The sequence below is a fragment of the Penicillium solitum genome (genome assembly GCF_028829755.1).
Source record: "Penicillium solitum strain IBT 25940 chromosome Unknown utg000004l_segment0_segment0, whole genome shotgun sequence".
NCBI classification, from domain to species: Eukaryota; Fungi; Ascomycota; class Eurotiomycetes; order Eurotiales; family Aspergillaceae; genus Penicillium; species Penicillium solitum.
In genome coordinates, this window is record NW_027072124.1 from 1,878,687 (window position 1) to 1,906,318 (window position 27,632).

The window sequence follows — 27,632 nt, forward strand, 5'->3', positions numbered from 1 at the left end:
GACAGGGATGATATATCGGCCCCGGGGGTAAGGGCAAACTCAGATAACTAGTTAGCGATAACCGATAAGGATAATGTGCCTTAGGGAATTGGCATCAACACACGCCAAACATCACAAACACAAACATTCAAGCTTCAAGCTTGAGTCCGCGTTACGTCCATTGAAGTGCAATTTGGAAGGTTCATCTCAGACGTGTGTTGAAACTGTACAGTCTAGCATCAGTCTTGATTTGCGACCTTCTTCCCTAACCCGCTGCCTGACCGCGATCTCTTCTTGCTCAACAATTTCTCCACAAACAAAGCACCCACAGACGCCAACTACGAGCGAACAGATACAAGATACCGAACAATTCGCCCACTAGGGCACCGGGCAGACGATGTCAAATCCAGCCCGAAACCCGGCGCGCGGGCGCCGCTTAGATGACGCCCTCTCCCAGCTAGTCGACGGCCTAACCCCCGCGCTCCCGATCTCCGCCATCCAAGACGAGGACTACTCCGACACAGAAGAAGCCCTCGCCTCAGCCGAAAGCCGCCGTCACCATATCCTCATGGAGCGCGCCTGGCGCATCCTCGACACCCATGCCAGCACCAACGCCCCAGACCCAGGATCACCAGCGGGGCTTGGTGGACGGCGCGGAAGTCTCGCAGGAACAGAGAGCATCAACAACGCGCCAGATCTGATCAAGCGCAAGCTGCGCCGCGAAAATGTCAGCCCGGATAAGGCGGTGCGGTTTTCGAATCTGTACTCTCGTCTCCTGACGCAGCCTGTGCTGTCGCAGAAATGGGGTATCCTCTTTTTGCTCTATAAGTTGTCCGCCTCGGATGAGCTAGTGGAAGGCGGGGAACGAAGCCGGAGCCCGTTGATGGACGAGGCGCATTTGCACAATATGTTGGGGAAGGGCGGTGCACGTCCAAGACGGGGTACGATGATCGACTCGGAGGATGAGGGCCCCGCTGTTAGCTCGTCGGCTTCGCAGCAACACCAACGCGTACTACCGCCGAAGATGGAGCGGCAGAGCTCGCTGCGACATGATATCGATCGTGATGTTATAGACCAGGCTGGGCGCAGCGCGACTGAAATACCAGCCACCCGCGTTGATGCTGGGGTGAATGATCGTTCCGGCGATGAGGATGTTCGTGCTGCTTCGCCTCGTCCCTCGAGTGCTAATCCATCGGGCCCGGCCAAAATGTCTGGGTCTGTTGAGCATAGGCTCCTGCGCGACCTTCCGTTCAACTTGCAAGGGTTGTCTTCGTCGAATCTGCAGTTTAGTTCCTCGTCGAGCTTGAAATTACCCTCGAATCTGTCTGCGCCAATAACTTCACTTCTTAACACCTTGGCGGAGCCTTGTCTGCTTTATAAAGGACTGTCTGTGTTTGTGGGGAGCGAAGAAGGTGGACTGGTGAACCAGAGCTTGCGAGCTGCCATTGCCGTTGAGCTGCGCGCATATCTTAGCTTGGTGGCTACACTAGAGGCGGAAATCCGACAGGCGCTGACCGCAATTGGTGATGGAACCGAGCCTCAAGGTGTACGAAAGGGTGGCGTTACCTTGAAGCGATGCGTGGTGTGGACGAGAGATGCTACGATGGCCCTTCGGCTGATGAGCTTGATTGTGGAAGAGGCTCAGAGTGAGTGCACAGACAAATGACTAGGCTTTCTTAATGACTGACACATATATCACAGGCAAGAGGGGTGGCCAGTTGATTTCCTTAATACACGGCTTTTCGACATCCCACGGAGATCCCTTCGTGTGCGCATTCGCCGAGAAACTTCTTGCACACGTGACGCGCCCATTCTACGATATGCTACGACTATGGATTTACGATGGTGAACTGTCAGATCCATACAAGGAATTCTTCGTCGCTGATCCAGAGTTCCGGCCGAAAACTGACCCCCGGCGGCTTGCAACTAGCGTCTGGGAGGACAAATATAAGCTTGATGATGACATGCTACCTTCAATCATCACCCAGGAGTTTGCGAAGAAGATTTTCTTGATTGGAAAATCCTTGAACTTCATCCGCCATGGCTGCGGCGATTCGGCGTGGGTGGAAGCTTATTCAAAGAAAGCCTCCAAGGAGCTTCGATATGGTGACACCGCCACTCTCGAGATCTCCATTGATGAGGCATATAAGACCACAATGGCTCGATTGATTTCCTTGATGAATGGAAAATTCAACCTATTCGATCACTTAAAAGCACTGAAGAGTTACCTGCTACTGGGCCAAGGAGACTTCATTGCTTTGCTCATGGAGTCGCTTGCCACAAATCTGGATCGTCCAGCAAATTCACAATATCGACATACCCTAACTGCGCAGCTGGAACATGCTATCCGTGCCTCCAATGCACAATACGACACCCCAGAAGTGCTGCGCCGGCTTGATGCCCGTATGCTCGAGCTAAGCCACGGTGAAATTGGATGGGATTGCTTCACATTGGAATACAAAATTGACGCTCCCGTGGACGTGGTCATCACACCATGGGCATCAACTCAATATTTGAAAGTGTTCAACTTCCTCTGGCGCATCAAGCGAGTTGAGTTCGCGCTGAACAGCACCTGGCGACGATGCATGACAGGTGCACGAGGAGTGCTCGGCAACGTGGAAGACAAAGTCGGAGCAGACTGGAAGCGTGCACGCTGCGTGATTGCAGAGATGATCCATTTCGTCAATCAGCTCCAATACTATATCCTGTTCGAAGTCATCGAGTCCAGCTGGGAACAACTGCTCGAGGCCATCCGGAGACCGGACTGCACGCTGGACGACCTTATCGAAGCACACACCAAATACCTCAACTCCATCACCCACAAGGGTCTACTAGGATCTGCATCCTCCTCACGCTACGGCTCCTCAACCTCAACCTCCGCCAAACAACCCGAAGAAAGCTTCCTCAGCCAGCTCCACCAGATCCTCAAATTCATGCTTGCCTACAAAGACGCCGTGGACGGCCTGTACTCCTTCTCCGTTGCGGAATTTACCCGTCGCCAGGAGATAAACGCCAAGATCGAGACTCGCTCCGCCCAGGGTCAATGGGGTCTCACAGAGCGTGATCTCCTCTCCCGCCAATCCAACACCCGAACCGGAACCTCAATGGCCTCCCCAGACATCCGACCCGATAGTGCTGGGGTAGACGGCGTCAACACCCCGCTTTCAATATCTGGCCCCAATCTCGCCGCCGACGACAACATGCTTGCATCGCTTCGCGTCCGCCTCCGCGAACTCTCCGCCGAGTTCCGCTCCCGTCTGACTGTCCTCCTAGGCGATTTGTCATACCAGCCGGATGTGGATATGCGTTTCCTGGGCGTTGTGATGAACTTCAATGATGTCTATGAACTGCCTAAACGGCGGAAAGCGGCTGGTCCGAATGCCAGGGATAAGGAGAAGGAGAAGGAAAGGGAGAAGGCGAAACGGAGGGCTGCTGCGTCTGCGGCGGCTACCGGCTCCGGGACTGAGAGCTTTGTACAGAAGGAGGTTCGCAGAGAGAGGAGGGATACTGGGGCTAATGATCCTGGGTTTGCTTCCGGGACTGGGACATAGATGTCTGCCGCTATTACGTTCCTCTTGTGAGGGCATCATTAATGCAATTGACGAGTTCCACGATATTTTCCTTTTCATTGAAGTGTATACAAGATTATCAAGAGCTGAACACATACTAGAAAATCAATCAAAATCACACAATCGGATGCTGAAATTCATCACTAACAAGAGGTTGGCGGCTAGGAGATCCACTATCCTTTGATACCAGCCAATAAAACTCGATGACCCCATGCCAAGCTTTTAGCCAAGATCTAGGTTCTGTCCATCTATATCATCAAATCCAGTCGATCATTGTTGCCAATCTCCAGATGGAGCATCCAACTCCCTAGATCCGCTCATCCCATTTTCTGCAGGCCATCTAGGTAGATGCTAGGCGTTCGTCGTTTATCAAAACGACCCGAAGAGTGTCGAAGTGCTAGATGCCCCGTGCCATGTATGATCCTCGTCGAGATCTTCGATTCTTCGATCTACGCGGCTTTCTGAGTCCATATCTAATCGGCATCGTGCAATACATCGGTACGCCATATCCATGGACGTTATAGACATATCGATGCCACAAAAGCCCGTGTCCATGCACAAAGCTTGATCTGAAAATCTGACTCGAGACCTTAACATTATTCCTATTGGTCTACTATAAATGCTCATCATATCTTGTGTTGATAGCTCTTGATAGGTAGTTTATAAAACTCTTCTCGATTTCGGTGTACTTGGAAGATTTACAGTAGCCAACCTTGGAATGACTTGGGGCTGTAGAGGCGGCGTGGTATTGGATCCAGAACCAACGTCACAATCTGCCGGACCGTAGACTTGGATCTTCAGTGGTGGCTTCAGGTGACTTCCAAGTATAGACAGTAACGTCACCGCCCTCAACTGCCATGGAGTATAAATAAGGTCGACCCCCAGATTTCTTTTCTTTTCCCCTTCTCTCTCCAGTGGACGGGTGGGATCATGTTGGTGCTAGTCGAGAACTACTAAATTTTTGAACCTCGCAGCTTGACTATGTCTGGCTGCACCGTGTCATTAGGCTTACACTACCCCCATACGATGCGAACCCTTTTTCATCAACTGTACGGCTTGTCCGGGCACTTGGAGAAGAAGTTGTCTATTGTGCATGTTCTAGGTACCGCGTTGTTGTCGTGTCTGTACGCGTCCTTTACACACTCCTCTATCACTCTCGATGTCATACAGGTTATACGGTCGTACTTTGTTTGTTTCCTTTGAGGTTCCCTCCACGTCCATGACTCTCTACGACGTACATGCTTGTCTCCAGAGGAAAATTCGACATACAAGATGAGAAATTATCACACATTGTATTGTGGAGTCAGTTGTTCATTGGCATCTGTTTGCTGGAGCTTCGTTTGCCTTTGTGTCCCATAGGAGAGCTCGTCTCTCGTTTCCCTCTTCTCCGTGAATGGACCTCCATTTCTTTGCTCCTTGGAGATTTTACCTGTAGATCCCTGGTACATCAACAGCAAGACATTTAGACACAATTCTCTGACTGACGCTTCTATACCCCTCACCTCAATATTGATTCTTTTGATATGTTTCAATTGATAATTCCCTTCCAAATAGTTAGCTTCTCAGAGTATGTAGAAAGAGGAGAAAATATGATTGGCCGGCGCAATTGATCGGCAGAAAAAAAGTAGTCTCCGCCCAACCATCTCAGCACCACAGTCGAGGTCGCATTTACAGGCCCTGAACTTCAGATTCCAGCCTTCTTTAGAGCGTCACGCTCCTCTCAATTCTATTTTGTTTCTTGTTAGACCCTGTCGCAACCCGCCTACAGCAACGATGGCGCACCAGACGGACGTCCAGTCCTCAGCGTCGAAAAAGCTCGGATCGAAGCTCAAGAAGTCGAAGGATTCTACAGGAGAGGAGGGAAGTGCAGACGCACAGGAGTCCACTCCCAGCAAAAAAGACGCCAAGTCCGACAAGCAGGACAAGAAAAAGCGCAAGTCCATTTCCGACGATGCGGCACCCGAGACCGACGGCGAAATGAAGAAAAAGAAGAAGCGCCGCCATACCGAAGATGACAACGACCAGAAAGACAAGGATGATGAATCGCACAAGAAAAAGAAGAAGCGGGTTTCATTCGGACCCGGAACAAAGGAATTCGACGGCGACTCCGAGAGTGAGTCGGACGATGTCGACAGCAATGATGCTGCCGCAACCGACGGAGCGGAAGCAGACACCGAAGACGCCGGAGACAAGACTGCCGAAGAGATGAAGCAGCGCAAACGGGAGAAGAAGAAGCAAAGAAAAGACGGTACCGCCTCGGCTGAGGCCCCAATCCACGAGACGCCTATTCTCTCGTACCTGAGCCACTACCACCGAGCACGCGCCACATGGAAGTTCCAAAAGAACCGGGAAACCAACCTGTTCAAGCACCTGTATTCGCTTGAGCATGTCCCCTCTAAGTACAACACATCACTGCTGGCGTACATGCAGGGCCTGAAGGGTGATGCCGCCAAGGAGCGAATGAGCAATGCTGCGAGGGAGGTGATCAAGGCCGATATGGATCTTGACAAGCCGAAGGAAGACGAAGAAGGGGAGACCCAGGAGCCTTCAACAAGCCCCGAGTACCTGGAAGCTATCAATGCGTTCCGCGAGTGCTTGCCAAAGGGAGATGAGGACCTGGACAACGTCAACTTCGGAGAAAAGTTGGAGGGAGACGTCCAAAAGCGTTTGCCGAAGAGGCAGCGAGCAGAGCTGGTCTTTTTCGCTGTTGCCGGCAAGCTTTTCAGCGCCGAGGATTTGAAGAAGCCGAAACCGAAACGCAAAGCTCCCGAGCCCGTGGTCAACAAGAAGCGGAAGAACAGAACTATGGTTGTTGATATCAGCAGCAGCGAGGATAGTGATGATGATACCCCAGCTGCCAAGAAGGCTGTCAGCAAGCCCGCGCCGGATAGCGATGACGATACCTCGTCGAGCGGCGGCAGCAGCAGCAGCGACAGTGACAGTGATCACAAGGCATCCACTGCCCCGGCCCCGGCCAAACAGATTGCTGCGAAGACTCCTTCATCGTCCGCCCCCAGTGGTGCTGCAGTGCCGAAGGAGACCAAGGCTGCCAAGAAGAAGAAGGAGAAGTTTGTACCTGTTCGCGAAGCAAAGCCTGAGCCTGCTGTGCCGAAAAAGACACAGAAGCGAAAGCTCAGAACTGCTCAGATCGAAATCTCGAGCAGCGAAAGCGACAGCGAATAGTTCTGACGAAATAGGATTTGGGTTGCTACCTAGGGTTTGGATGTGTATATATCTCTACCACAGCATTTGGGACGGTGTAATTATGTTCATGTCAAAAGTCATTTTATCCTCGTGTCGTCCGGATGTGCATTGAAGTATGTGTAGTAGATATCTATATGGTTCGTTTTCTCTTCGAGGTCGATATTTCACACATTCAAGGGCGAACAAAAAAAATTACAAAAATAAAATTCGAGTCAGGCTTTTAAAAATCCACCTACAGGGCCTTGTTACTCTGTGAAATACCTCGAACTCACGAATAGTAGAAAATCCATGACCAAATGCTGGTGAACTCCAGGGCTGTTGATAGAGGAACCTGGAAGGCGGTGAAGCTAACCTCAAGCTTGAGCTCAGGCAGCTCTGGCACGCGTCACTGATCAACCCCCATCATCTCATCCTCTCGGACCCTCCTTCCTCCTTTCTTTCCTTTGCTTCTCTTAATCTAGCTATAAAATACTTGAAGATCCGCCATCATGTCTGGTATGCTCCCTCGTTGATGATGGCTCAGTCCAACCTCATGACTTCATCCCCGACTGACCTTGGATCTCTCCGCAGGAAGCGCCTACGATAGACATATCACTATCTTCTCTGACCAGGGTCGATTGTACCAAGTTGGTATGTACTGTCCACTTGTCGATGATTCCACCTCGGCCTGCCCAGCGGTCTCAATCCGTACGCTGTCATCATGACCGCTGACCAAACATCTCCCAGAATATGCATTCAAGGCCATCACTTCAGCCAACATCACCTCCATCGGTGTGAGGGGCAAGGACTGTGCCGTGGTGCTCTCGCAGAAGAAAGTCGCTGTAAGATGGATTCCTCGTTCATACCTTGGGGGTTGCGTTCACGCTAATCCGCTGTCTACTAGGACAAATTGATCGACCCTTCCTCCGTTTCACATGTTTTCCGGATCTCACCTTCCGTAGGCTGTGTGATGACCGGCTCCATAGCAGATGCTCGCGCATCCGTCGACCGAGCCCGTGGTGAGGCTGCTGAGTTCCGGTACAAGTTCGGTTATGAGATGCCGTGCGATGTCCTGGCAAAGCGTCTGGCAAATATCAACCAGGTCTACACACAAAGGGTATGTGTTTCCCGCCACCGTGAAACCATCTCATCCAGAAAGACAGAATGGCTGACATGTTTCTCTTTGAAACTCTCCAGGCTTATATGCGACCACTTGGCGTGGCTACGACCCTGATCTCTGTCGATGATGAGAGCGGCCCGAAGCTCTACAAGTGTGACCCGGCCGGTTACTACGTTGGGTACAAGGCGACAGCATCCGGCCCCAAGCAGCAGGAGGCGTTGAACTACTTGGAGAAGAAGCTGAAGAACAAGGATGCGGCTGCGGGTAGTTGGGAGGAGGTTGTGGAGCTGGGCATTACAGCCCTCAGCAATGTGCTAAGTGTTGACTTCAAGAAGCACGAGATTGAGATTGGTATCGTTGGTGGGCCGCGGGCCGATGGCGAGGAGGGAACCACTACAGGATTCCGTGCCCTGACGGAAGAGGAGATTGATGAACGGCTGCAGGCCATAGCCGAGAAGGACTGAGCGAGCTGGGCCTGCAAGCTATGGAGATAGGCGACCAGTAATGGAAGGACAACGGTGTTTATTTTAGAGAAACAGACGATCTGTGAATGATAACTCAATTGTTTCCTGCACAAGTATACTTTCGGCCATGTTCGGGGCTCTCATCCTGCATCTTGACTCCATACTACTAAAACATGCATATATTATCGCTGGTATTATGGATACTCGGGCATAAATCCATTTCTTATCGATACTACCTATGGATACTATAGCGTAACTCCGTCGGGTGGTCCGAGACCATATCCAGCCTGTCAAAAACTACTGGAGAATCCGCCACCCGTGGAAATTTTTTGGGGATTGACAATTCGGTATTACCGATTTATCACAGCTTCTACTCCGTACGTGCATAAAAGCAAGGAGACAGTGGACGGGCATGCTACTACTACGAGTCTGTTGTGTGGGGCGCCACATGTGGCTTAGCGGTGGCTGTATCCTGACAGCCCATAAATTATCCATCGATGCGTCCAATGGTCTTTCTCAATGGTCTTTATCGGTATATGATTGGTGTTGTCAATTGAACTAGAAAGGCTAGGGGAGACTAAAGTGGCTAATAGTAAGTCCCAGACTAAGAATAAGTGTGGCAAATATCAGCTGAACATGTTCACCCTAACTGTCAGATCCACTACTGTACACGTCGAGGAGATCTCGTCTAATGCAGGTCCAAGGCTGAGGTCTCGACTTTTTTGCCCTTGCTCTATGTCTCTGAATTTCAACAGGGGTCCCACGAGCCATGATGCATCGCAAAAAAAAAAAAAAAAGAAAAGAAAAACAGGGAAAAAAAATATGGTTCCCCACTGAGTAGTTCATTCAATACTCTCCAATCAGCATCATGAAACACCATCTGTCTCTTCTTACGAGAACCCCCCAAATCGGCCGCACAGGAACCTAATCTCATATGCGGGACAACTCTCTCTCCACTTCAAATCCACAGCTCGGAATACTGTGAAGGCAATAGGCCAGTTCTTTTCCCATGCGACATATGGGCCCTCCTTCCTGTCTCTCTTAACTGTCTCCACCGATCCATCTCCTCGGAACAGGGATGGTCCTAGTCATGCTGTAAACGGTTTCTCGGGAGCTTATGGTGTTGCCCGGTCCCATCCCAGCTGTGCTTGACAACCCGAGCTCCCTGATCGTGGGATCTTGCCCGTCTATTGGTGCAGCTCGTTCTCTTGGTGATGATGTATCCTGACGTCGGCTCCGCTGTAGCGGGCTGATAAATCCTTGGTTTCATATTATTATTATTTTGTACTATTCTGGCTTTTTTCCTTTTCCGGTCCACCTATTGAGGGTTGTCATGTATGGGGTAAGGAGAGAGACACACCACAACCTTTGAACAACTTATATCTTTCCTCTTTCCCCCCAGGAACCGTTGGTGGCCTAACAATCTCGACTTCATGGACCATCAGTTCCTCTGACCATTGCCTTTCTTTCATCTCTTATTGGTTATCGTTGATACCCATTCTTTTATACTTGCTTTTTGCCTTCTTCCTACTCGTCTATCGTCTGATCCTTTTTATAAACTTAATCTGCCAGAAACATGGCAGACGGATGTAAGCTGACTTCCCAAATCATCTCAACCAATCACCCAAACAAACTGCTAATAATCGTGCAGTGAACCAAGCCCGCGCTATGCGAGTCGCAGAGATAATCAACGACTACCGCACTCTCCTGCTCCACATCTCGCAACAGAATGTCGAACCATCCCAAGAAGAATACTGGGAAGATGGCTTCGTAGTACTCCGCGAGTCCCTAGCCTCAGCCCAGACCTTAATGTCCGCCAATTACCAAGCCTGTCCGGTAACAGGGCAAGGGAACGTCGAGACCGAGAAAGCCGAGTTACAAAGGTATATATACATTCCTCCCTCCCAACCTCCAATTATATCATCATGTCAAGATGCTAACGGCCTCTCTACAGAGTCATACTGGACAGCAGCGCACGCCGATTCCAAGCGCACAAAATCTACCTGCGCGCCGCCGCAGCCCGACGATGGGCCATGACCCGCGCCGGCGTTCTCCGCGGCTCCAATCCAACGGCCCAGTTGAAGAGCGCAACTGCCACCCTCCATCAGGATCTGGCTCGCTTCACGGATCAGCATGTCGTGGCGGACTTGCGAGCTGCTGATCAGCGCGCCGGTCACTGGCTTGATGATGATCCATCCTTGGAGGCAATCCATCGCTGGGTCGCGGGCCGGTAATGGGGATATGAAACGGATATGAAACGAAAACAAGAATGGAAACGAATGCATGTTGCATGGGGTTGAGGTTGGGAGCTTTTTTTCGGATTTTTGCCTTCTACTGATTCATGGGTGATTGGGAGCCTTGGGCTTTGTATGATTCTTTTTAATAGAGGGGCTTGTGTGAGATGGTAGGTACAGCGCTGGTCGTGAGTACTTCCTTCTGTGAAGAAGCAAAAATGAGTTTGGATTTTATTGCGTGGTTTTGGTTATAGCTACGATATCCCCCTCTTGTTTTTTTTTTGGGTTGTATTTCTGTTTGAGATGTTATCAGTTATTTCTAAAAATCAACTTCTATTGTTTTATACTCAATATACAAGACTGGCAATATAGTTATACAACATAGTATGTCATACTTGTTCTATTATTGAATACAGTATCCGTAACCCGGGAATTATCCGAGGACAGCCCTAATGGCCCCACAAGGATCTGACACAAGTACTACGGAGTAGGTGGTTACAAAGTACTCCATGCAAAATTTACTCTCAGGGACTACATGCAAAGACCGAAAATGATAAATGCAGGCCTCGTCGGCCCTGTCGGCAATTGGCGCATGAACTAGACACCTGGGGCGCCGAGGCAGAGATGCCAGCTGAAAGATCCACCGTATATCTAAAGTGAAGGGTCAAGAGAAAAAAAAAAACGTTGCACAGATCAGAGTGGATCATCAACTTGTAGACTTGTAGAGATTTCCGACACGGGCTGAGAAGCTAAGGGCGTTAGTTCGGCTGTGTAGATCCAATCAGCACTACGAACGACCATATCGCGGCTCGAGTTCAGCTATGGATGGACTGGATTTTCAGGCGACATTTTTTTTAATTTATTTTTTCTTCCTTTGTTTCTATAGTGAATTTGTTATTCGCACGTTTTTATTTTTTTTTCCCGTTAAACTTCAAGTGGGCGCTATCGGATCACTTCCTATCCATACATTTTGGCTCTTTAGTGTCTTCTCGGCCGTCACGGCACTCAGGAGTAGCCGTGTCTGTTTTATCTTGCACGATCGGCACAACCGGCATTAGGGTATGTTAGGGTATGAGTACAAGGTGGGGCATGTTGGATAAAAGATGCTCTGTCGATCCTCGTAAATCAACTTCTTCGGCGACCTCCGGTAGTTAGGTCTAATAATGTATTGGTGGATAAACAGTAGTAACCTCGCATTTTACAATATAGAACTACATATCTCATGCATCAATTTATAACTTATACATTGTGATCCAGAAATTCATCACATAGGAACAGGTGGAGAGCATTGGAAAAGAAGAAAAGAAATATATATAGGCCAACTAAATAGGTTACATCAAGGCCAAGCATATTTGGGGGTCATGCATGGACCTCCAATTTCATGCTAAAATCTTGATCTATAGGTTCGAGGATCATCTCATGACGAGGAAGAAGAGTGTTAAATCCTGAGTCCACGTGTAGTCTCGGTCGATCTTTGTTATATCATTCGCTATATATCCTGTTTAGATCACCACGCGGGATTGCCGCTTCTCCGAACATTCCTCGGCTTGAGGTTGTCACTTGCCACGGGTTCAATGGTCGATCTACTGCCGAAAAAGTTTGGTCTATGCTCGATTCCCCAACCATATTTGAGGACGTAAGTCGCCTGACCAAGGTTTTACATATCGAGGAATTGCTTCGGGAGCTTATGTTAAGCTCCATTTGACGAACACCAGAGGTTATGAAGGCGTTTGTAGATCTTGCATCGCGATATACTTCTAATCATGGGATCTTCGACAATATTCAAAATATTCAATTAAACCAGTACAATCACAATGAGCTCTCATGACTAGTCAATCATGACTTCATAAATAGTATTGCTTCTTTTTCTTAGGCGGGCCATGTCGCATTCTTGCCTGGAGTTACATTCTTCAACATCACGAGTACTTGATACTCCATATCTTGTGCTTCCACAAAACAATCAAGTTTGAATTCAAAACCAATAAGCTAACACACTATTACATGAAACATATTAGGGATTGGCCAAGAATGAGGTTACATGCACCTTGAACAGGTGGAGGTGTCACGCACCACGTTTTGTTGGACCCCTTCTGGGCATTTAGTAAACATACATATAGTCTCTCATCGACATCGGTTGTCTCCAGATTATCCAGCTTATATCTTTGATTGCACAGATATATCTTCAATCTTCTATCTTCGGATATCTTTTTCGATCTATACTCAGCCACGATTGGTGCCTTGGTGCCTTAAATTATACACCGCCACATGTGAGTCCCCTAGGGCTGACCAATGACGTTGTGGCGTTGATCTTGCCCAGACACTCCAAGGTGCGACAGTCCACTAACAATTAGGCTGCGACATAAAGTACTTCCTAGAAATACTTGCACGCTGCCTTTTAGTGTTTTTGGTCGAAACTCTCGAACATAACTTTCTTCTGACTTGAAATTGTGGCGTATCGTCTCAAACCCATTGCTTTGTTTACAGCCCTACTTGTGGCTGTCCTCGTGCAATACTTTAACTATCCCCGTACTACTCACCCCGCATCAACCATGTCTGAAATCAAATCAGTCGCCTACTTCGTCAATTGGGTATGTGCTTAACTTTGCTTACCTCATTTCATTTCACTTCCGACCGCATGATCTGCATCCATCTTCCTATGCCTAACTGGCTGGACATATATGCCGAGAAAAACACCAATGTTGACATACCCCACAGGCAATTTACGGCCGCAACTACAACCCGCAGGATCTGCCCGCGGAGAAGTTGACACACATTCTCTATGCATTTGCCAACATTCGTCCTGAAACCGGCGAGGTGTAAGTCCTGCTTCTGACCCTTACAGACTGCACAAGAATTTCCTGACCCAGAACTGCAGGTACTTGACCGACTCTTGGTCTGATGTCGAGAAGCATTACCCGACAGACTCGTGGAACGATGTCGGTGACAATGCCTACGGATGTGTCAAGCAGCTTTTCCTGCTCAAGAAGCAGAACCGCAAGCTGAAGGTTTTGCTTTCTATCGGTGGCTGGACTTACTCGGCGAATTTCGCGCAGCCTGCGAGCACTGAGGAGGGTCGCACTACATTTGCCGAATCCGCGACACGCCTGGTTCTGGATCTGGGATTCGATGGTACGTTTCGTCAGCTAGGTACTTCAGGGCTGTGTACAATGCTGACTTTGACTCTTTCATAGGTATTGATATCGATTGGGAATATCCCAAAGGTGAGTTTGTCAGAAAACACTTGAAGGAAGTACGAGGCTAATTTTATATCCAGATGACGCCGAGGCTGAGAACCTTGTTCTCTTGCTCCAGAAGTGCCGAGAGGTATGCTATTCTCCTAAAACCTACATTGGACCAACTGACTGGAAATAGGTTCTCGACAGAGAGGCTGGTGCCGATCGCCGTTTCTACTTGACAATCGCCTGCCCTGCCGGTATGTCTATACCATATCCTCGATGATGGAAAAGTACCATGAACCACCAAACTAACTGCTACAGGCGCGAGCAACTACGAGAAGCTTAAATTCCAAGAGATGACCCCCGTGCTTGACTTCTACAACCTCATGGCGTACGACTTCGCCGGCAGCTGGGACAGCAACGCTGGCCATCAAGCGAACATCGCCCACTCGGATTCCAACCCTGCATCTACACCCTTCTCGATCAACGCTGCTCTGGACTACTACATCAACGACGGTGGTGTACCAGCCTCAAAGATCGTCATGGGCATGCCACTGTACGGCCGTGCATTTGAGAACACTGATGGACCCGGCGCCCCCTTCTCTGGGGTCGGAGAGGGCAGTTGGGAGAACGGAGTGTGGGACTACAAGGCGCTGCCCAGACCCGGGGCCGAGGAACAGTTCGATGAGGAAGCCAGTGCCTCGTATTGCTATGATGGCGGTTCGCGCACAATGGTTTCTTACGACACGCCCCATGTGGCACAGGTCAAGGCGAACTATATTCTCGAGCGCGGACTGGGTGGTGGTATGTGGTGGGAGAGTAGCGGTGACAAGGGTGGTAAGGAGGCTGATCCGGCGGAGGGGAGCTTGATCGGTATCTTTGTCGACGGTGTGGGTGGCGCAGACGCTTTGGATCAGTCGGAGAATGCCCTTGAGTTCCCCGAGAGCAAGTATGCCAATATCCAAGCTGGAGTCCCGGAATAGGTTGAGCGAGAGGTTGCACGGCTTTGTGCATTGCTATTCGCAGTACAGTGATTTACGAGACAGTGTGACAATATCTGAGTCTACGAATACATACGAGTCTATCATTACGTGGGAATTTGAGTTTTCGGCGGATGCCTAGTTTTGTTCTTTGTATTGACTGTAGCACATGGGTATACCAAGGAACCATCATCAACCAACGTCAACCGTGATACTCCATCACTTGCCCCAGCCTAGGGAAAACCATGCTCAAGCTCTGTGACAGCACACCACGGCCCGACTTAGACCATTTATTTGGCCTCGTCGAAGACGTAGGTGAGGTGGCACTTACCGCAGTACTGGCGGTTGTGCATAGCGGCCATGAAGACACCGGCACCACACTATAAGAAAGGATGAATTAGTTTCTGTTGATGGGGATTGTAGGATATTGTCTTGCGACAAAAATAAGTGTGAACACATACCTCGGGAGCGGGGCACTCGCGGCGAAGACGCTCGATCTTGCCGTCACCGTCAACCTTGTAGTACTTGAGGATGGCGAGCTTGGTCTTCTTGTGCTTGTGCTTGATCTTCTTGGGGGTGGTGTAGACCTTCTTCTTGCGCTTCTTACCACCACCACGCAGGCGGAGGACGAGGTGAAGGGTCGACTCCTTCTGGATGTTGTAATCCGAAAGAGTGCGGCCATCCTCGAGCTGCTTGCCGGCGAAGATCAGGCGCTGTTGGTCAGGGGGAATACCCTCCTTGTCTGGTGCGGGGTTAGCCTATGTCGCTTTTTTTTTTGTATTTTTTGCGAGCCTCGCATGTGTGTTCTGTGCGATCATTGCTCGCGGATTTCGGTGGTGCTTACCCTGGATCTTGGACTTGACATTGTCAATGGTGTCGGAGGACTCCACCTCAAGGGTGATAGTCTTACCCGTAAGGGTCTTGACGAAGATCTGCATCTTGATGAAGGCCTGCGATAAAGTCAGTGGGATGCTCGCGATGATAAAAATGTGGTAGGCAGAGAGAGAATGGACTGCATGCTATTTGCGCATGCTCATCACATTCCTATCTGCCTGTATAGGACTAAGACTCACCTCGACAGTCGTGTCTTCCTCAACCTTGCAAGATTAAAGAAGATCGTTGTGCGCGGAAGCCGGTTGGTGATTAAAATCGTTGTGCGGTCACGTGGGTGGGTCATATAGCCGAAAAGAGTCTAGCTCAAGAGTAAATGCTGACTGAGGCTAGTCACGTGTTGGGCGGTGAGGTACTGACAGGAAAAAGGTCGGCCCGTTTCGGCAGAGAGCCCAACACGTGATTCTTGAGTGATGTGCATGGATTCATGCCTGAGGCCAGATATATTTATCCCGTGTTGGACAGGTCGAATATGCAATATCAAAATATTGGATGTGACGCCATGGGGACTCTATCGGCCTATCGGCCTATGGGTACTATATATGGAGCCAAGGTCTATAGAGTATGAGATCGACTTTGTTTATATTGAATCTCCTCGGAAACCAACCGAGGAGTCAATTTTTTTATAAGTCTATATACATTTAAATGGATGATTATCCCAGGGATTAGCTGCCCTTGCAGTAAAAGTCGAATAATTCTAAGCAAGGTGATCATCAAAGGGCCAAAAAAAAAAATCGAAGGGCAAGGGAAGTGGGGCCACTGTTCGTCAGAGCCTTGGTTTCCCAGACGCCCGGGCTAAGGGGTTGCTATGCCAACACCCCGATTTGTTGATGAGAACGGGTCTCTCACATAGATCTGGGCTCCAGAACCAAACTTGGGAAACCATTCATACATCCGTGTTTCTGCTCTTTCAGGTTCAGTTCTGAATCCACAGTGTGACAGCTTTACTTGAACTTCATACTCTTGAGCTACTTGCCCTACTTGAGGCTCTAACAACTTCCCTTTCTCTTCCCTATTGCCCATTGCTTTCATATTCACATACTGACACCTCAATCAGGACCCATCCGTCAATCGGCGATATAATCATGAACTCCAACGCGCTGGGAACCGGTCGTCATCGCCGTCAAATCTCCACACCAGTTGCTCCATACCAGCCTGCGCCAGTCATGACCAATATGCAACCCCGTCGGTCACATCGTCGAGGCCAGACAGTGGACTACAGCTCTTTCAGTCAACAGCCACCGATGGACCGACACATGCCGAAGACGGTCTCGCAGCTGCGGGATTATTTTAACGAAAAATCAGGTTTCCCATATCAACAGAGGGATGTACAGCAGTATCAACAATATGCCCAGCAGCCCGAGCGATCTTTCATTCCATCAGGCATGCACATGCAGCAGCCCTATCAATATCAACCTCACCAATCGCTCGGGTCTGACTGCCAGGCTTTCAACCAAGAACAATTGCAAGCCATCCACACCACCACTGGCAGCCCCGCGCCCTCTTCTGTCGGTGCTCCGGCTTTGTCTCGATCTGCCAGTGAATGCTCCGAAAACACACCATTGAAGCTTGCCCTGCACCGCATGCAACAAGAACAATTCTCGAACCAGCAACAACAACAATTTATTGGCAATGCCGACTGGGAATTGTTTCCTCGGCGCAACATGCCAATGGTCCCAAACGAGCAGGTGACGGCGTATGCCGGACAAATGCACCCAGTCTCTGTTCAACCAAAGGCTCCATCTGCGAAGATTCTTTCGCAAATGTCTACTGCTTGTATGCATCTTCCTCTGCAATCTAACCCGACTGAAGCTAATGATATTACAGACAACTCCCCCTTGACCCCCGATTCTACCCCATTGAAAAGATCTATTGATTATTCCATGTACAGCAATGACCCAACACCTTCCAAGTCCCAAAGTTTCTCATTTCCCCAAACCCCTGCCACCGCTGAGATGCAAAGAGCCCAGTCTTTCCAAGGAGCCCCCTATGTCAATTCTGTGCAAATTAAGCAGCAAATGCCGTCCCCCCTCAATTCCCCGATTACCGCGTCCTTCACCGAAGTTGCCGATATGCCATCCCCGAGTTCTTACGGAATGACACCTCAAAACTCCAATGTCTCATTCACATCTTCCACTGGCAGAACCAAGAAGCGATCCCAATCTACTGTGTCAACTCCCATTGAGTCAGCTGCTCACGATGATGACCTTGATGCTCGAGTCAAGGCATCAGTCCAGCAAACCGGTGTCTCGACCGACGAAATCGCGAAGTTCATCTCCGGCCCTGACCCCAAAGATGGAAAGTGGGTCTGTCTATTTACAGGCTGTCTTTGCCGCTTTGGTCGCAAGGAAAACATCAAGTCCCACGTCCAAACACATCTCGGAGACCGCCAATTCAAATGCGACATTTGCGAAAAGCACTTTGTGCGCGGACATGACCTCAAGCGCCATCTCAAGACACACAGTGGCAACAAGCCCTTCGCCTGTGCCTGTGGCGCCAGCTTCGCTAGACAAGATGCTCTGACTCGTCACCGCCAGCGCGATATGTGTGTTGGAGGCTTCACCGGTGTGGTTCCAAAGACTACCAAGCGTGGCCGTCCCCCGAAGAAGAAGAACAGCCGTCCCGATATCGACACTCGCCAGGCCAAGTCCACTCGTACTCGTCAACGTGTTGCTGAAAAGTCAGCCTCAATCGCTTCTGCCCAGACCCAGCCCACTCTGCAAGATGCTCCCGTGTTCAACTCGCCCAACTATGCCCCGTCCACTGCCGTCTCGTCATTCACTCCGCCCACCTCCCCAGGAGACAGATACCACACAATTTCCCCGCCGTGCCAGACCTACAACTCCCTGGATGCCCAGCTCGAGGATGACATGCTGCCCTTGTCACCACCCCAACTCGCTCACGCTAGATACGAGCAGGCAATGGCTGAGTACGGATCAAATTTTGGTTCCCAGACATACTCGCAGGAATCCACGTACTCGCAGGAATCTCTCTACAGCGAATCTGCTCTCTCGCCTCGGGAGATGTCTTCCCCTCGCTCGGCGCCCACCCTGGCTGAATCATCCGTCGGCTCGGAGATCGATATTTTCATGACTCAAGATCCCTCCGACGAATTGCGAGAGGAGTTCGGCCATCTCGCTCACTCGGGTATCCCTGGTTTCTCGAATTATCAGTTCGTGGATACCACCGACTTCGCCTCTGTCTCATCCTATTACCCTGAGAAGACCTTCTCTGGTCTTTCCCATATGGATGATGACTTGACGGACCCAATCGACTGCTTGTCCAGCGAGTTCCTGGTGGACCCTTGAACGGCTTTTGGTACACAAAATAAGAGCACGACACATACGGCGCGGCTTATCATTTTCTTCACGGCGACACTTCTTTGCAACGATACGGGACGACCTTGTACACTTTAATGACCCATGACAAAAAATCGGGCGTTTACTTTCTCTGCACATTTCGGGATTTGAAACGACTTTGCGACATGCGGGTGTTTCGGGCTATTTGCTTTTTGCCCTTTTTGCCCTCCTTGCCCTTATTTCCCCCCTGTATTTCTCCTTTCTTGTTTTTTTTTTTTTTTTTTTTTTTTGTCTTTTCGAACGATTGTCTCAATGTTCACGTGGTTTTGGCCTTGTCTCATCCCTTTGAAGATGTTCGATGTATGGCGACGTGTTTATTCCCGGTGTTTACCCTTCTTTTTATATGTTTGATGATGCGATATGTATTTGATGTTTTTACTTTCAATGGATCTTTTCTGTACCTACCCTGTCAACAAGATGACTTACTTGGAGGATTATTTTCCTTCGATGACAGACATAATTGCCGATAGCCTGTACTACTATGTCGAACTTTTTATGCACACAGTTTACATCCGGTTCCATATCATCTGTTACTGTCTTGATTGTGAAATAGTAGCCTGAATCCTCTAATTTATATCTTCTGAGTAAGAGAGAAAATACCTTCTTCAAATCTGTGAATGTGCACACTCGAGACTCGAAGTAGAAAATATTCGTTCAGAACAAAATGACATTTACTAAGATACGACTCCAAACAACGCGCATTTCTATTTGATATTTCTAATTACTCTGCTCGAAAGAATCGGTGACTGACAGTCTCCTCGCCCCATTCTATGCCGGGATTTCTGTGCAACTCTATCACATCCCGATAGGCTCACCTAATGACCTAATTTCCACTAGGAACATAGGAAGGGAAAGCAATAGTGAAGATGACCATCTACTTCGAAGTCCAGGTGATCTCGATCTCGATAGGCCGCCCCCCTTGCGAAGCATACACATTACTCTGTGTACGCCCCTTGGGTGGACTGTCGGCATAGAAGGTAGTGTGATCACTGTAAGCGAGCTTACCATCCTTGGCCTGTATGCAGTGTGAGAACATGAAACTAATATCTCGTAAAACGATCTGGAATATACATACGGTGAACTCGCTTGCCGTGGTGACGTGGGGTCCGCAAGCAAGGGCGTCGCGCTCGAAGGCACAGGGCCCCTTGCTAGATTTCAGAGTAAATATATCATCTGCAAGAAACAATTTACTTCATGTTAGCAAACAATATCAGAGGCATCATATGCGGAAAGTGCAGCTACGAACCTGAGATCTTTTCGGCCCGGAAAGTCGCACAGGTCCCTGACGAAAACCATGTTCCGTAGCTGATGATGCAACCGTGCTTTCTGTTAAGCCTCTCCACAACTAAGTTACCTCGGCCTGTAAACGGAGTACCTGGTGCCGTGGGCTCGGGGTGACCTATGGTTGTCGTATGGGTAGGCTCGTGCCGAGCGTGCTTTAGTGGGTATTTGATTCCCCTGGAGGGGCAATTGGACTTCAGTCCATCTAGTCATTTTGTAAGCTTGTAATCTACCAGAGTGAGTAACTTTGAAAGTTGACCGACCTGGGCCTGCAGAGACGAATTCTCCCGATTGCAGACTTCCTGCGATGTTGAAATGGTACCAAATCTCATTGATGGCGCCGCTACGACAACGAATAGTGACGGGGTTTCCATGGGCTTGTTCCAGCGCAGCTTCAATATCGGCAAGAGCATAGGTTCGTGTCTGGGATGGGATGATGCCGGCATTGGCCAGGAACTGATGTATGGTTAGTGCTTTGATCTGAATATATATAGTCGGTCATTGACCGAGAGAATCAAACTAACCTCATGGGTAGGCAACTCCTTATAAACCTCAACAGTCTTGTCGAAGTAGTCCACAACCTCTTGTTGTGGCAGATAGTCCGCGTAGCAATCTGGCTCCAGGGTGCTGACGCAAGTGCCGTGCTTGTTCCACTCATGTTGCCACAGATTGCTATCGTCACCACGGAAATCCTTCCAATACTCGCTCATGTATTCGAGCAGATCTCCCCGGCCCGCATCGACTAGGATCAGAGAAATGTTGCTGTACTTGCGTCCGGAGTCGCAGAATTGATCAAAGCCGCCGTTACAGTGATCGGGCCTGGAAGAGTTAATTGTATATTCATTCAATCCGAGAATGTGGTACAAACTCACCATAGCCCATGGATAGTCCATGCATCTTCAGGACCGAGTGCAGGGTCGACATCCCAGAATTGCGTCTGTAGCATCTGACCGCCAGGGTGATTGAAACAGCAGGTGTCTTGACCGTGGTAATTGGCTTGGCAACTTATTTCTGAGGTCGGACACGATGAGGAAGTTCCGGGGTTTGCATTCTCGTTTGAAGTTTGTGAAAGCCAGAGTGAGCCGACGGTCTTGAGGATCTTCTGGGGTCCGGGGATCCCCATGAACTGTTGTGATGATCCCCGCATCATCGATGGCAGCCGTTTGTGGTGATATCAGGGAACACACTTGTGAAATTGAAACAGAGGAAGAATACAACAATATACAAGTAGATAAGTACTAGGATGGTCGTATTCAGAGGAAGGATAGGTATACTCAGGAGGCTACGAAGGTTGTCCGCGTACTGTCGGAGTCGCCTCGTGCGGAGTCTAATATGACTAAGCGCGGGGACAGCTGATAAGAGTCATCCGGGCGTTGTTTACCTGCACAACAGCAACCACATTCTATATTGCACTCATTTAAAGTTGAAGATGGTCATTCAGAATAATATGCTTATATTCAAGAGTGGAGGGGTATCATAGTTGGTTGGTCCACGGTGGGCAAAATATTTCACTGACCTTGCGTCTGTCATTTTCTGGCATCAGGTGACCCTAGGCCTCCTGCTTGCGCGCCTCCTCCTGTTCATGTACTCTTTCTTTCCATAAACGCAATACTTCAAATCCAACCTCAACGGCAATGAGCAGAATGATAATCCATTCGAGTCGGAGACCATGTGTCTCACTAAGGCGCTCCCGGAGTACACTTGCGATCTCTTGCGCATAGTCCATCTTCTCATTCAGCAGTTTGATGCGAATTCCAACATCTAAAGCTCTGCCAGCCTGCTCATAATATCCCTCTAAGCCGAGCTCGTGGCGGCTGTCCCAAAATATATCAGGAAGGGAATCAGTGAGCTCGGAATAGAGATTGAGCTGTGCTCGGACACTAAGTAGCTGCCCGGTTTTGCGGAGGACAAAGTCTCGTGTAAAAGGAAGACGTGATCCTTGTGATAGGAGAGTCGGAATTGGCCGAGTCGATTCAAAATAGTTTGAAAGAAGACTCTCGAGGACGGCCAACTTCGTACTCCGGGCAAGACCCGAGGAAAATGCAACCTTTGTCAACACCGTATCGACGGATTGTTGCGCCGCTGGTGATCCCTCTGCATCCCCATGGCCAGAGTTGGTTCCTAGTATAATTGTGTCCCCTTTGATCACACTGTTCTCCCTCTTCGGGTCCTCCACGAATTCGAGATCCTCGGTTTCCAATTCATCAACATGAGCACCTTCTGCTGCGGGCAAGAGAGTTCGTGTTGCTAGGAATGATGTGAATCCTTCTGGGAGCGACCACGCTACGACTGTACCAGAGGGAAACACAAATAAATCGCCCACTTCGTCGGATGGTAGATCTGTGCTTGAGGGATTCGTCATGCGCTGTATGGAATCTAACGGTATCTGAACATGAACGACTTGTGGGAAGAGCCCCGTTTCCAACGGATCCGGTTCATATCCTCGTTCTTGTAAAATATCTCTGACTTTGCGGATGTTGAATTTCTCGGCTACAGCATAGGCAGTCACTGTCTAGAGACGCAAAAACTATTAGCGGAAGAAAATGATAAGAAAATCTCAGTTATGCCAACCTTAGTCCGATATAAACCTTGCTCTTTGAGGAGCGCCTTGGAGTGAATGCCATCCTTTGATCTCTGTGCCTCTACCGCTACTCGCCGCAATGAAGTGGGTGCTGCCGGTAACCTAGGCCCCCGTCGACGTTGCTTCTGGGAATCCGGAGAGAACTCAATCGGTTCATCGTTGTTGTTCTGTTTTTGTTTTAAGTGGGCATTGGATGAGAAGAAATCCTTCCGTCGGGGAAGTGCCAATGGAGGAGAGACGTGAAGGTATTGGGCCTGCGGTCGCGTAGGTAGCTGTAATACTGGGCGCTTGCAGCTCAAGCAGACAAATGGCCTGGCAAACATTGTGTGTTCGAGGAACAAAAACACCAGTGGCTTGGTCGATGACATCGTTTTGCAGCCCGCGGCCCGATACCCAGCTTAGTCATGGAACCAAGCTCGGGGCCCTGACCTACCCCGGCTCAACTGTAGAACCACAGAATCCCGCTTCCAGCTTGTCGCATTCCACTTTAACCAGCTCGGGAGCTGCAGGTGCTGTGAGGGATTCGCCATGGACGCGCCTGGCGCGACACCGCCGGACGAAAGTGCCGTTCAGAGCACTCCCAAGCACGACACATCCATACGAACCAGTTCACCAACAGACACGACTGAAGGCGCCCAAGATAAGCACCAACGATACAATGACCAGAGCTCTAGTAGCAGTGATGACGGGGAAGAAGAAGAAGAGGCCGAGGAAGAAGATGACTCGGACGACGAGGACGAGGAGCCCCGCCTCAAGTACGCATACCTTACGAAGCACCTAGGATCAGTATATCGCAACGGGGATGCGACAAGCTCGTTCCTCGTAGCAGGAGATAAAATGGTATGTATTGTTCACAGAACCTATACTATAATAATGAGCTGACGATGTGCCTAGATCGTCGGGACACACAACGGGAACGTCGTAAGTTAGCCACACCAGCGCGCAGACATATGAGCTGACCCTGTCAAGCATGTTATGTCCTTACCGCTTCTACAATCCCTCCGTGTATATCATGCACACTCAGCAAGTGTAACCTCTATATCGATATCGCCATTTCCACCTCCCCTCCCGAACCTTAGGCAAGACACCTTCAGCAAGCAGACCACAGAGGAATACAGACCATCCACGCGATCATCTAATACCACCGGCAGTATCCGTGGCCAAGGGAAACTGGGTAACCACCCAGCTGTCCCTCCTATACCATCGAACTCGATTTACATTGGAACCTCCTCAATTGATGGCCACGTGTGTATCTCGTCGCTGGTAGACCCCAAGGACGTGCAATTGCGCAATTTTGGCCGACCAGTTCAGTCTATCGCTTTGTCTCCAGAGTACAAAAGTGATCGGGCATTCCTGTCTGGTGGCCGAGCGGGTGAATTGGTTCTGACGACTGGCGGTCGTATTGGAGCGACCTCCAACTCGACAACAATGGGGGGTGCGGCCGCCACAGCGTCAAGTTGGCTTGGATCCATGGGCCTGGCATCAACTAGTGGAAAAGATACAATTATCCACAGTGGGGAAGGGACCATAAGCACAATTAAATGGTCACTTTCAGGAAAATATGTAGCCTGGGTCAACGAGGAAGGCATCAAGATTATGCGGTCAAATCTGCATCTGGATTCTTCGGAGACAGAATTTGCGTGGAAACGAATCAGCCATATTGATCGTCCAAATCGTCCCGGCTGGGATGAAATGGCCGGTGTTTGGAAAGCACGCGCAGAGTGGATTGACCAGTCTGCTTTAGACAGTCGGGACAATCTCGATCCAAATGACAATCCAGCAAGTCCAGAAATCCAGTCGACCGTGTCGACTGAGAAAGTGGAAAAGCTTGTCGTCGGCTGGGGAGGAACTGTTTGGGTCATTGATGTCTACCCCGACAGGGCAAGCAAAACATCGAAGGGCGAGAAATTGGGCTCCGCAGAGGTTGTTACAATGTAAGCCGGAGCTCACATGCGCTCAATTATCCATCGCTAACTTTGAACACAGATTACGAACAGACTGCGTGGTATCTGGTATCTCATTGTATACGCCTCGTCTTCTTGTCATTCTCGCATATATGGAAACCGAAGGTCAAACTGCAAGTAACGGAAGAAGCAGTGGGACCCGCAATCGGAAAAAGGGCCTGGAACCGGAACTTCGTGTCATTGACATTGAAACCAAGGAAGAAGTCAGCGCTGATACACTTTCAGTAAACCGGTTCGAAGGTCTCTCGGCGTCCGATTATCATCTGAGTGTCCTGCCTCCGTGGAAGACCCCAGAGGGACAAGTCGTCCAGCGCGGTGCCCTGGGGGCTCTTGGGTATGGGCTCTTGGATGCTACTATGTACTCTGCGCGGCTATTCAGCTCCGGCGCCAGCATCCGAAGTACCACAAGCAGTGGTGATAAGGGGTCTGGTAGAGTTGCTCCCTCCTTTATATCCAAACTCCATGCGGCCGAAGATGCCCTTCCGAAGGAGGTGCAGGAAGTTGCAGGTGCTCCTGGTGCCAAAATCTTTGTCCACAGCCCATACGACTGCGTTGTTGCAGTAAAAAGGGATATGGCGGACCGTTTGTCCTGGCTTGACTCTCATGGCCAGTACGAGGATGCATGGCGCCTCGTCGATGAACATCCCGAAGCTGCGGGCTCGATACCTGACCTAACCGAAGTTGTTTCCGTGGCCGCAGGAAGGTCTCAAACCAGTTTAGGTGAATTTTTTGCTGATGATCGATCATCTATCACAACAGCTGGTCGAACAAAAGTTTCTGCTGCTGAACAGGAAAAGGCTCGCCTTGGGGAACTTTGGATCAACCAACTTGTCAGCGAAGAGAAGTGGACTGAGGCTGCGAGCATTTGTGGCAAAGTCATCCGCAATGCCCCACGATGGGAACACTGGGCATGGACCTTTATCAAAAATGATAAAATCGACGAGATCACTTCGCAAATCCCAGTCGATTTAAATCCATCGTTGTCGTCCCGGGTTTACGAAGCCATTCTCACTCACTATGTGTCACGAGACTTGGTCAAATTCAAAGAACTCATCGAAATATGGCCGTCCGATTTGTTTGATGCGAATGTGGTCACAGAAGCCATCGAAGCACAGGCGAAATCCGAATCAGTGCGCGCCGGGTCTGAAGAGTGGCGGATCCTCACAGATTGCCTCGCCAAGTTGTTCCTGGTAGGAGGACATCATCGCGAAGCCTTGCGTTGCTATATACGATTGCAAGATGGAGATGCTGCTATGGCTTTGGTCCGGGAACACCGTTTGCTCGACGCAGTCACTGATGATATACCGGCCTTCATTATGATTCGGGTCTCCAAAGAGCAGATGAAGTCAGCCACGAAATCCGAACTGGAGGAGTTAACTTCGGAGCCCACGCGACTCCTTGTTAGTGAAGCATACACGGGAATTGTTCTCCCAGATACCGTGGTGTCTCAGTTGATTGCCGCAAATCGGTTCCTGTTCCTTTATTTCTATCTCCGAGCGCTCTGGCGAGGCGAGTCATTACCACACGACGCCTCTAAGCCCAGAAGAGGGCGTGGAACCCATGCTCGAGATGCAGCCAGCAAGCTTGCTGCCGACGAAGGCAAAGCCCTGATTGATAACTTTGCCGATACGGCCGTTGAGGTATTTGCCGACTATGACCGGCCTCTGCTGATGGAGTTCCTCCAAACAAGCATATCATATTCATTCGAGAAAGCCACATCCATCTGCGAAGACCACAAATTCACACCAGAGTTGATTTTCCTCTTGTCCAAGATGGGTCAGACAAAGCGAGCCTTGAACCTGATTCTATCGGATCTCAAGGATGTTTCACAGGCCATTTCATTTGCAAAATCACAAGAGGATCCTGATCTATGGGAAGATCTGCTTGATTACTCCATGGACAAACCGAAGTTCATCCACGGTCTTCTTGTCGAGGCCGGAACGGCCATCGACCCGATAAAGCTTGTGCGTCGGATCCCGAGCGGACTTGAGATTGAAGGTCTAAGAGAGGGTCTCACTCGCTTGATCCGTGAGCATGATCTGCAAGCTAGTATCAGCCAAGGTGCGGCCAGGGTTATGCAAAGCGAAGTTGCACTTGGGATGGACTCGCTGCGTAAAGGCCAGCGCCGGGGAATCAAGTTCGATGTCATTGATGACAGACAAGAAGATTTCAATAAGACACCGACCGCAAAGACCCAAGCTCAAGATCAAATATCTGTGAGCAGTGGTGCGAAGAAATTCGGAGGCCCTGGACAAGGAAGATGCGGCGGTTGCAAAGCCGCCTTCCGGGAAAACGGTATGATTTTGACGCAACTCCATTCCATATTTTATCCTCGTAAAAAGAACAATGCTAATAATAACCCTGCTACAGAGCGAGAAATTCTTGTTGGCTTTGCTTGTGGCCATATTTTCCATCTCTCCCACTTGCACGCAGATACATCACAGCCACAATCCGGCACGAATAGCCGTGACCGATCTGCAGATCTTACACCCCGAGCCATGTCTCCAGTCGACGAGACCCGATCTGCTACCGCATCTCGCACCGTTGGTCCCAAAGTCACGACGGCAAGAATCCTGCGAGACAAGGTTGGTGATGGTTGTCGGATCTGTGCTCTGACGAGAGAGATTGAATCTCTGGGTGAGGTGGAGGTTTGAGCTCTGTTGGGGTAGGGAGATCTGTACCCAATCACGTCTGTCCTGTGTGTATACTCCATGTGCACATACCTATTCATTCTCCTTGTTTCTCTGAGATACCCTGGCTTTTAGCCAAGCTACTGCACCCATTTTCTGGGGATATTAACATTCATCCATTCTGTGAGGTTATCATACTGGCCAGTGTTTATTTGATAAAG

The 27,632-nt window shown here is 49.7% G+C and overlaps 10 protein-coding genes across 10 annotated transcripts; 7 read left to right on the forward strand and 3 right to left on the reverse strand.

Annotated features, from left to right (window-relative positions):
- Window positions 1–376: 376 nt before the first annotated feature.
- Window positions 377–3,530, forward strand: N7455_006725 (tubulin gamma complex associated family protein; the record flags this gene model as incomplete). Its single annotated transcript, XM_040953606.2, has 2 exons — window positions 377–1,625; window positions 1,681–3,530. 2 exons carry the CDS (start codon window positions 377–379, stop codon window positions 3,528–3,530), a joined length of 3,099 nt encoding a protein of 1,032 aa, XP_040815974.2.
- A 1,791-nt stretch (window positions 3,531–5,321) lies between these two features.
- On the forward strand, window positions 5,322–6,731 carry N7455_006726 (WKF domain-containing protein; the record flags this gene model as incomplete). The annotated part of the gene is made up of 1 exon (XM_040953700.2): window positions 5,322–6,731. One exon carries the CDS (start codon window positions 5,322–5,324, stop codon window positions 6,729–6,731), a length of 1,410 nt encoding a protein of 469 aa, XP_040816032.2.
- A 333-nt stretch (window positions 6,732–7,064) lies between these two features.
- prs2 (proteasome core particle subunit alpha 1) lies at window positions 7,065–8,428 on the forward strand. Its single transcript, XM_065605417.1, has 5 exons — window positions 7,065–7,247; window positions 7,323–7,382; window positions 7,479–7,573; window positions 7,636–7,848; window positions 7,929–8,428. Exons 1-5 carry the CDS (start codon window positions 7,241–7,243, stop codon window positions 8,313–8,315), a joined length of 762 nt encoding a protein of 253 aa, XP_065461271.1. The 5' UTR covers window positions 7,065–7,240; the 3' UTR covers window positions 8,316–8,428.
- A 730-nt stretch (window positions 8,429–9,158) lies between these two features.
- Window positions 9,159–10,549, forward strand: N7455_006728 (uncharacterized protein; the record flags this gene model as incomplete). Its single annotated transcript, XM_040953671.2, has 3 exons — window positions 9,159–9,904; window positions 9,967–10,198; window positions 10,270–10,549. The coding sequence occupies exons 1-3, from the start codon at window positions 9,892–9,894 to the stop codon at window positions 10,547–10,549; spliced, it is 525 nt and encodes a 174-aa protein (XP_040816054.2). The 5' UTR covers window positions 9,159–9,891.
- Window positions 10,550–13,098: 2,549 nt separating this feature from the next.
- On the forward strand, window positions 13,099–14,708 carry N7455_006729 (glycoside hydrolase family 18 protein; the record flags this gene model as incomplete). Its single annotated transcript, XM_040953587.2, has 7 exons — window positions 13,099–13,137; window positions 13,265–13,365; window positions 13,425–13,678; window positions 13,741–13,770; window positions 13,824–13,873; window positions 13,922–13,982; window positions 14,047–14,708. 7 exons carry the CDS (start codon window positions 13,099–13,101, stop codon window positions 14,706–14,708), a joined length of 1,197 nt encoding a protein of 398 aa, XP_040815884.1.
- A 205-nt stretch (window positions 14,709–14,913) lies between these two features.
- N7455_006730 (ubiquitin-ribosomal 40S subunit protein eS31 fusion protein) lies at window positions 14,914–15,893 on the reverse strand. Its single transcript, XM_040953485.2, has 4 exons — window positions 15,779–15,893; window positions 15,550–15,655; window positions 15,167–15,447; window positions 14,914–15,085 (listed from the first exon to the last, which is right to left on the reverse strand). The coding sequence occupies exons 2-4, from the start codon at window positions 15,641–15,643 to the stop codon at window positions 14,996–14,998; spliced, it is 465 nt and encodes a 154-aa protein (XP_040816097.1). The 5' UTR covers window positions 15,644–15,655; window positions 15,779–15,893; the 3' UTR covers window positions 14,914–14,995.
- Window positions 15,894–16,681: 788 nt separating this feature from the next.
- On the forward strand, window positions 16,682–18,904 carry ace2 (putative C2H2 transcription factor (Swi5); the record flags this gene model as incomplete). The annotated part of the gene is made up of 2 exons (XM_040953676.2): window positions 16,682–17,372; window positions 17,424–18,904. 2 exons carry the CDS (start codon window positions 16,682–16,684, stop codon window positions 18,902–18,904), a joined length of 2,172 nt encoding a protein of 723 aa, XP_040815871.2.
- A 779-nt stretch (window positions 18,905–19,683) lies between these two features.
- Window positions 19,684–21,505, reverse strand: N7455_006732 (T2 family ribonuclease). The gene is made up of 6 exons (XM_040953642.2): window positions 21,109–21,505; window positions 20,761–21,055; window positions 20,500–20,692; window positions 20,202–20,441; window positions 20,031–20,128; window positions 19,684–19,970 (listed from the first exon to the last, which is right to left on the reverse strand). The coding sequence occupies exons 1-6, from the start codon at window positions 21,384–21,386 to the stop codon at window positions 19,830–19,832; spliced, it is 1,245 nt and encodes a 414-aa protein (XP_040815874.2). The 5' UTR covers window positions 21,387–21,505; the 3' UTR covers window positions 19,684–19,829.
- A 280-nt stretch (window positions 21,506–21,785) lies between these two features.
- On the reverse strand, window positions 21,786–23,140 carry N7455_006733 (RMD1 family protein; the record flags this gene model as incomplete). The annotated part of the gene is made up of 2 exons (XM_040953511.2): window positions 21,786–22,748; window positions 22,808–23,140. 2 exons carry the CDS (start codon window positions 23,138–23,140, stop codon window positions 21,786–21,788), a joined length of 1,296 nt encoding a protein of 431 aa, XP_040816022.2.
- Window positions 23,141–23,168: 28 nt separating this feature from the next.
- N7455_006734 (CLH domain-containing protein) lies at window positions 23,169–27,562 on the forward strand. Its single transcript, XM_040953637.2, has 5 exons — window positions 23,169–23,657; window positions 23,712–23,738; window positions 23,787–24,751; window positions 24,804–27,076; window positions 27,152–27,562. The coding sequence occupies exons 1-5, from the start codon at window positions 23,346–23,348 to the stop codon at window positions 27,433–27,435; spliced, it is 3,861 nt and encodes a 1,286-aa protein (XP_040816043.2). The 5' UTR covers window positions 23,169–23,345; the 3' UTR covers window positions 27,436–27,562.
- The last annotated feature ends 70 nt before the right edge of the window (window positions 27,563–27,632 follow it).

Coding starts and splice junctions, on each gene's coding strand:
- prs2 (XM_065605417.1), top strand. Junction 7,383..7,478: donor GGGTCGATTGTACCAAGTTG/GTATGTACTGTC, acceptor AACATCTCCCAG/AATATGCATTCAAGGCCATC. Junction 7,574..7,635: donor TCTCGCAGAAGAAAGTCGCT/GTAAGATGGATT, acceptor GCTGTCTACTAG/GACAAATTGATCGACCCTTC.
- N7455_006730 (XM_040953485.2), bottom strand. CDS start 15,643: ATGCAGATCTTCGTCAAGACCCTTACGGGTAAGACTATCACCCTTGAG. Junction 15,448..15,549: donor TGTCAAGTCCAAGATCCAGG/GTAAGCACCACC, acceptor ACCCCGCACCAG/ACAAGGAGGGTATTCCCCCT. Junction 15,086..15,166: donor GCGAGTGCCCCGCTCCCGAG/GTATGTGTTCAC, acceptor CCTTTCTTATAG/TGTGGTGCCGGTGTCTTCAT.
- N7455_006732 (XM_040953642.2), bottom strand. CDS start 21,386: ATGATGCGGGGATCATCACAACAGTTCATGGGGATCCCCGGACCCCAG. Junction 20,442..20,499: donor ATTCGTCTCTGCAGGCCCAG/GTCGGTCAACTT, acceptor CAAAATGACTAG/ATGGACTGAAGTCCAATTGC. Junction 19,971..20,030: donor CCACGGCAAGCGAGTTCACC/GTATGTATATTC, acceptor CACTGCATACAG/GCCAAGGATGGTAAGCTCGC.
- N7455_006734 (XM_040953637.2), top strand. CDS start 23,346: ATGGACGCGCCTGGCGCGACACCGCCGGACGAAAGTGCCGTTCAGAGC. Junction 23,739..23,786: donor GGACACACAACGGGAACGTC/GTAAGTTAGCCA, acceptor GACCCTGTCAAG/CATGTTATGTCCTTACCGCT. Junction 24,752..24,803: donor TCCGCAGAGGTTGTTACAAT/GTAAGCCGGAGC, acceptor CTTTGAACACAG/ATTACGAACAGACTGCGTGG.